The 8,018-nt window shown below is 42.8% G+C and overlaps 1 protein-coding gene across 1 annotated transcript; it reads right to left on the bottom strand.

Moving 5' to 3' along the window:
• Positions 1-286: 286 nt before the first annotated feature.
• Positions 287-5,819, bottom strand: LOC122132572 (protein NLRC3-like; the record flags this gene model as incomplete). Its single annotated transcript, XM_042707244.1, has 2 exons — positions 287-328; positions 3,979-5,819. Coding segments are annotated over 2 exons (1,883 nt in total), but the record flags the coding sequence as incomplete, so codon positions are not given.
• Positions 5,820-8,018: the final 2,199 nt, after the last annotated feature.

Genomic DNA, 8,018 nt, shown 5'->3' with positions numbered 1-8,018 from the left:
TTGAATTACAATTCTATGTGAAGGGAAGCTGACATAAATATATACTGTTAAAGTCTGCAATGTTAGCAGATTCTGGTTATCATCTTATATAACAACATAAATCATATATAAGGGCTACAGAAATAATCAGAAAATGAATGACAATAAGGACACCAACCTTAATGTCTGCAGTTTGCAGTGGGGACTAGACAGTCCGTTAAAGAGAAGCTGAAATCCAGAATCTCCCAGGTCTATGTTACACAGGTCCAGCTCTGTCAGGGAGTTTGGTAACTGTAGAACAGTAGCCACAATTCCAAAGGACTTATCTGTGAGTTTGCATTCAGCAAGTCTGCAAAACATAGTGACACAAGACATAAACTTACTCTGGAATTATAAAAAAGCAATGCCTTTCTGAAGGTGTCCTGAGAAATCAATATAATGAAAGGTTAGATGAAAAACATTACATTTAGATTACATTTAGTCATTTAGCTGACACTTTTATCCAAAGCGACGTACAAGGAACAGAACAATCAAGTTTCGAGCAATAGAGACCTAGTGTAACAATAAATACTATTTTACATAAGACATAGAAAAAAAGCTCTGGTAGTGCTAGGCAGTTTGTTCCAGCAACGTGGAACTACGAATGAGAATAGTCTAGATGGGCATACTTGCACCGATGGCAGTGCTAAACGACGCTCATTAGACAAGCGCAAGAGCATTTAAGAGAATTTAAGTAGGTGGGAGCAGAACCAGCAATCACTCTGTAAGCAAGCATAAGTGACTTGAACTTAATGCGAGCAGCTACAGGCAGCCAGTGGAGCTCAATGAGTAGACGGGTGACGTGTGCCCTCTTCGGTTGGTTGAACACCAAACGCGCCACCGCGCTCTGCATCTGTAGTGGTTTCACCAAGCATGCCGGCGGGCCCGTTAGGAGGGAAATCACCAAGGTTTGTACCAGCAGCTGGGTGGAATACTGGGCTAGGTACGGCCTGATTTAGCGGATGTTGAATAAAGCGAAGCGGCACGACCGGGTGGCAACGCCAATGTGGTCGGTGAATGTTAGTTGGTCATCGATGATGACACCTAGATTTCTTGCTGCTTTGGAAGGAGCAAGAGAAAAGGAGTCAATTTTGATATCAATGTTGCGGTGTATAGCCTGTTTGGCTGGAAAGACCAACAGTTCCGTTTGATGGAAATTGATATTACCATTCATTAATATACTTACCATTGCATTGCAAGCATGTTCTCCTGTGTGTGTGCCATGTGTATTGATAGTCTGGGTACACCTTTGGTTAAAGCCCCTTGAACCCTAGCAGACATCCTTCCTGCCCCAGGTGGTGGAATACACATCACTTTTCCACCATTTTGGGCCTGTGTGTGTTCCAGAATCCTCCATAGGAAGATCCCCTCCCACTCACATGCCCCCTTCCCCACCTTGACCTGTAACCCCCCCCCCCCCCCCCCCCCAATGTTGACCTATCAGCCCAATGTATCCTCCCATGCTGACTAGTATTTAACCTGTAACACTGTGATGCTCTTTAGTCTTTTCCTTGTCTACCTTGATGTTGGATCTGGCTCGCTGCAGGAGTACGTGAAATAAACCTCCAAGAAAAGATTGATTCACCTCCTGGTCTTTATCTAAAGTTTGTCGTCGGCCGCTTCCATCACGTTTTAGCCAGATTAAGTTGAAGATGGTGATCCTTCATCCATATGGATATATCAGAGAGACAATCCGAGATCTGCGCCGAGACAGTGATGTCGTCAGGAGGGAAAGACAAATACAGTTGGGTATCATATGCATAGCAGTAATATGAAGAACCATGCGAGTGGATGATTCGGCCCAACGAGGTGGTGTAGATGGCAAAGAGAAGTTGTCCTAACACCGAGCCTTGGGGCACCCCTGTGGTGAGGTACAGACAGCTGACCTTGCCATGACACGTTGAACGAGCGCCCAGTGAGGTAAGATTCAAACCAGGAGTGTGCCCTGCCAGAAATGCCCCTACTTGACAATATAGACAGAAGGATGCGGTGGTTGACAGTGTCAAAAGCGGCTGATAAGTCAAGCAGGATGAGAACCGAGGATTGAGCTGCTGCTCTAACTGTTCTTAGGGCCTCTGTCAGAGACAACAGGGCTGTTTCAGTTGAGTGACCGCTTTTGAACCAAACTGGTTTGGATCCAGGAGATTGTTCCTTGACAGGAACTCTGTGACCTGTTTGGAAGCTGCCCTCTCAATGGTTTTCGATAGGAGTGTGAGAAGTGAGACCGGCCAATAGTTTTCCACATGAGTGGGATCGAGAGACACCTTTTTGAGCAGTGACATTACCCGAGCCACTTTGAATTAAGAGCGAAATGTTCAAGAAGTAAATTAAGAATTAATCACATTTGTGATTGCTGGTAAGACGGTAGGCGATATGGCTTGAAGGATGTTGGATGGGATAGGATCTGCTAATGCACTGCTACATTTTATATGACAGTAATGGCATACTAATACACAAACTGTCATGGAACGTCAAGGCTCAGATGGGTGTTTTTAGGAGAAAGGAGAGTTTATTTGAGGATCCAGCCTGGGAATAGGGGAATAGTCACACACAGGGCGGACTCACAAACAAATGGGTAACACCATCAGCAGTATGAATGACTAACAAGAATAAGAATAGGCAAGAACAGACATAACCAAACTACACAGAGTCTAACTCTGGAACTAAAGGATCACAAGGCAATTCTAAAAACTAAATAACTGAACAGAACTCAGGAATACACGTTCAACGAAAAGACTAAGACAAGGATTATACAGAAACAAAATACTAAGATACAGAAACCAAAACCACACAGAGTCAAGTCTGGAATTACATGAGGATGGACAACTATGAACTCAAAAGGCTAACAAGAATCAAAACTAAGATAAACGAGGTTGAACGCCAGTAAACACAAGTGAACATGGAATAATAAGAAACAACTCTCTCTCTCCCTCCCTCCCTCCCACAGTGAATTGTGTCTCATTTAAGTCTGCGTAGTGAATGGTACCTAATTTAGGTCGGCATAGTGAATTGTGCCTAGTTTAAGTCTACGTAGTGAATTGTGCCTAATTAAGTCTGCGTTGTTAATTGTGCATAGTCTGATTCTGCTAAGTGAATTGCGCCTAGCTTGATTCTGAAAAGGAAGTTGTGTCTAGTTAAATGTAGCACTGTGAGTGCGTGGTGAATGTGATTTATGTTCGTTTATTTTGTGTGCCATGGTTTGGGGTTGATGTAGAGAATTCCCCCGATTAATAAAAGAGAAATATATTTTTATATGAAAGCCACCATCTCCTGCACCCTTCTTCCCAACAACACCACCCAGTCCAGTCGCGACCTCTCCCAAAACAACGTGGGGTGACCGCCCGGTCCCTCACACAGACACGTAGAGCCCTCTCCGTCGTTGCAAACCCTCTCTGCAGCACCTCTCCCTGGCCTGACGGGCACCTCCCAAATGTTTTAACTATCCGTCTCCGTCAATCCATCAATACATCGCTGTTTACTTTGTGGGTAGTAGTATGCTAACATTAGATAGCAGATAGATAGATAAGAAATCCCCTCAGACGTATTTTTCAATTACAATAAGAGGGTTTTTACATTGCACTATTTCTCTGTAACTTTTAAAAAGTCTAAGCAAAAAAAAGTCAAACAAACAACTTTTATGTACAAATTCGACCTACAGAGTTTGGCCCGCCATCTTTTTTTTTCATTCGCGATTTGATTGTCTGGTCTTTGGAAAAAAACGTCGCGCCCCTGTTCTAGCAGTGAATTGCTTTGCAACCCCCACCAACCGTCAGAAAACTATAAAAGGTTCACAAGTCCGCCTGTAGCACTTGTCAGTGTGATTTCTTTGATATTTTTCGTGATATTCAAGAGTAATTGAAAACCCCTGCTGTAGTAGAAGGGACATAATCAACACAAGTTCACATTTTGTCACAAATAACAATGAAAAAATAAGTTTATCCATCTCCATTAGAAACTCACCGTGCCCTTCTGTAGCATCTCACAGCAGGGAGCAATCTCCTGCGTCCCTCATCTGATGTGTTGTATTTCTTCAGGTCAAACTCATCCAGCACCTCCTCAGACATCAGAAGCATGTGGGCCAGTGCTGAACAGTGAGCAGGGGACAATTTCTGTTTGATCTTCTTTGGTGAGTCCAGATATTTTTTTATTTCTTGGTGCATGGAATGATCGTTCATTTCAAATAAGCAATGGAAAAGATTGATGCATCGTTCAGGAGAGAGATCTTCCCTGTTGAGCTTCTTAATGTATTGACATATTTCCTTGATGCTCTTTGAGCTGCTGTATTCATGGTTCAGTAGACCTTTCAAAAGTTTCTGATTACTCTCCAGAGAGATGCCCATAAGGAAGCGAAGGAAAAGATCCAGGTGTCCATTCCTGCTCTTCAAAGCCTCATCCACTGCCCTCTTAAGTAACACATGTAGATGATCTTGAGATTGTAGGCCCAGAACTGATTGAAGAGATGATAAAACAGATGGACTGGGTTCATGTCCTTCACTTAGGAGGGATTTCAGTGCCTTGAAGTTCTTAGTCACATAAGAGTGAAACATAAACACAGCTGCCAGAAACTCCTGGATGCTCAGGTGCACAAAGCAGTATACCTTCCTCTGTTGAAACACAGATTCTTCCTTGAAGATTTCAGTGCACATGCCAGAGTACACTGAGGCTTCACTGACATCAATGCCACACTTTCTCAGATCTTCCTTGTAAAACATCAGATTGCCACTCTCTAGATTCTTGAAAGCCAGTTCTCCAAGCTTCAGTAAAATTTCCTTCTGAGATTTTAGAAGTTTCTCTTCATCTGTCTCAGTTCCACTTTGATACTTCTGATCCTTCCTTCTGGTCTGGATGAGCAAGAAGTGTATGAACATCTCAGTCAGAGTTTTGGGAATGTCTTTAGTCTTGTCCAGCATCTGCTGAAGTACAGTGGCTAGAATCCAACAGAAGACTGGAATGTGGCACATGATATGGAGACTCCTGGATGCCTTAATGTGTGAGATGATTCTGCTGGCCTGACTCTCCTCACTGATTCTCTTCCTGAAGTACTCTTCCTTCTGGGGGTCATTGAACCCTCGTACTTCTGTCACCTGATCGATGCACTGAACAGGAACTTGACTGGCTGCTGCTGGTCGTGAGGTTATCCAGATGCGTGCCGAGTGAAGCAGGCTTCCTTGAATGAGGCTTGTCATCAGAACATCCACTGATGATGTTTGTTTTAAATCAGATATCATGTTCTGTTGGAAATTCAGAGGTAATCGACTCTCATCCAAACCATCAAAGATGAACACAACCTGACAGTCTCTGTATTCTTCACCATCCTTCAGCTCCATCAGTTCAGGATGGAAGTCAAGCAGGAGCTTGTGAAGACTATACTGATCACTCCTGACTAAATTCAGCTCACGGAAAGGAAGGGGAAACATAAAGTCTACATTCTGATTGGCTACCCCATCTATCCAATCAAGAATGAACTTCTGCACTGAGACTGTTTTTCCAATGCCAGCAACACCTTTGGTCATCACAGTTCTGATGTTCTTCTCCTGTCCAAGTAAGGGCTTGAATATGTCATTGCAGTTGATTGGTGTGTCTTCTGTGGTTTGTGCTCTGGATGCTGACTCTACCTGCCAAACCTCATGTTCCTTATTCACCCCTTCACTCTTTCCCTCTGTGATGTAGAGCTCTGTGTAGATCTTATTGAGGAGTGTCTCAGCTCCTGATTTGATGATACCTTCAGATATGTTCTCAAACCTCCTCTTCAGACTGGCTTTATGCTTCTGTATAACTCTCCTCAGGACTTCATCAGCTGTTTAACATGAACAAAAATGAATAAAGTAACCTATTAGTATCATGTGTATCACTCACAATATTGATTTTTATTCGTGATTGCTTCAGCCAAATTAGCATTGACATTCCAGACACAAATATCCATTTGCTTTTAACTACTGTTGCTCCCTACACATTAAAATGGAATTAATCTTATCTGTCTGATAATCTAGAGTAGGGATGGGGAATCTTTCTCTTACCAAGAGCCATGCGAGTATTTAGAAAGTAATTTGTGGGACTCCATGACTACACCTAGTCTCCTTTAAATCATAAGTTATAGTAATGATGTTGTAGTAATAGATAATATTTGGTCAGCTAAAGTAAAATAATGCATTAATGAATTATCCAACTGAATGACAAACAGAATGAAGTCAATGTTTAAATGTACTGTATATAATTTAATTCTCCAATTGCCTTTAAGTCCTGTGTAAATGCTATATGGCCCAGAGGTTGGAAGTTCCCGACCCCTGGTCTAGACAATCTTAACCCTCATGTTGTGTTTGCAACATAGTTAGACTTGTTGTACCCACCCTCAACACACTGTCATGCACTTATTTTACACCATACTCTGTGCTAGCTTTACCTGCAATGTACTGTAGGTGTAGTTCCACCATAGACTACATTACCCACAATTCTCGTATCACCTTCATTTTTTATCTACGTTTCACTGGGACAGTATTGGTTACAACAAGGTTGTAAACGTGGCGCATATTTTCTTTTAAAGCAGCGCCGAAAACGAATTTCGTTCTCTCTCCCGGTGGTTTTACAACAGTGAACTCCATTCATAAAAGAGATACAGCAGGAAAACTTCAACCGAACAAAGGACAATGTAACCACGACTCGTATCTAACTTTTGATACTTTGACTCGTTTAGTTGCACCGGTAGTTTATACCGGTAGGATTACACTGTAGCCCATCAGTTTTCTGAGTAAGAGAAGGCGACCGGCACAATCTGTAATTCGATTTAAATGCACAATCTGTAATTCACAGTCTTCACGGTCTGTGACCGTACATTATCTTGCTTTGTTTTATTTTGCTACTCTGTTAGATAGGTTGTGCATACACAATCTTTCTCTTTTTGTCTCTAACTCACTATCCCTCACCATCTGAACATATACACCTACACATCGCGATTTCAGTGTTGTTAAATATATTGCATTGAGTTAAGGGCCTAGCTTGGATTTAGCCCTCAAGGCAAGAATCCTTTGTCTAGGTATTCATTGCATTCTGTGCCCATCCCCCAACTCAATTGGCGCCTAAGAACATATAGTTCAGGTCTCGGACCCGCAGTCGCATCCGGTGACCATTCCTAATCTAGTTGGTGCCTTGCGCACTATTTCTTTCAAGCACATACCATCTGATGGAATCGGAAATATTGCTATTCTGTTGTTGTAAGACATGAACTAAGTGTAGCCTTATTTTGTATTACAGATACTTTGTATTACTGTGTACTCTGTCTGTCTCACTGAGACCTGAACAATTAGCATGTGAACACCCCCCCCCCCCCCCCCAGATAGCCTCCTTCCTGCTATCACCCTTTGTCCTATGTTGTCTCCCGTCTCCCCCCATAGGTGAACCCCTCACCCCAATGTCTCACCTTCCCTTATCACCTATAGGGTGTGGTCATCCCTTCCCCTCCTGGATTCTACCTGACTGAATGGTATAAATACCAACATATTCTAGAACCAGGGAGGCCATTCTCTGAGCACCAGCTGAGAGGGGGTCTCCACGCTGAAATAAACTCAACCAACAGAATCCTGACTGCGTCCTCCGGTCTGTTCTTCAACTTTGGTGTGCTCATTTAGATTATATCACATCTATCGCCTTTGCGCTTGCGCAAAGCCTCCCTCTCACTCCCCCTCTCTCTATTTAGCGCGTACCCGCATACGCACACACACACACACACACACACACGTACCCCCCACACACACACACACACACAGACGAGTACGCTCTCACGTAGCCTCCTCTGTATTCCTGAACAGAAGACCTCAACTTCCCAACTCCACTTTGTTCCTTGTTCATCGTTATACTCAATTGTTTATGTGATTAAACCTGGTTATTATTAGCCATTAATTACTGTTTGTTACTTTTAATAAATAGTTTATTTAGACTTAAACAATTGTCTTGCTTCTTGTTGTTCCGATATTCACTGAAAGCAATTTTCCGCCAACCAAGTACTC

Source organism: Clupea harengus, unplaced genomic scaffold, assembly GCF_900700415.2.
Source record: "Clupea harengus unplaced genomic scaffold, Ch_v2.0.2, whole genome shotgun sequence".
Classification (NCBI taxonomy): domain Eukaryota; kingdom Metazoa; phylum Chordata; class Actinopteri; order Clupeiformes; family Clupeidae; genus Clupea; species Clupea harengus.
This window is presented reverse-complemented; position numbering and strand designations above follow the sequence as displayed.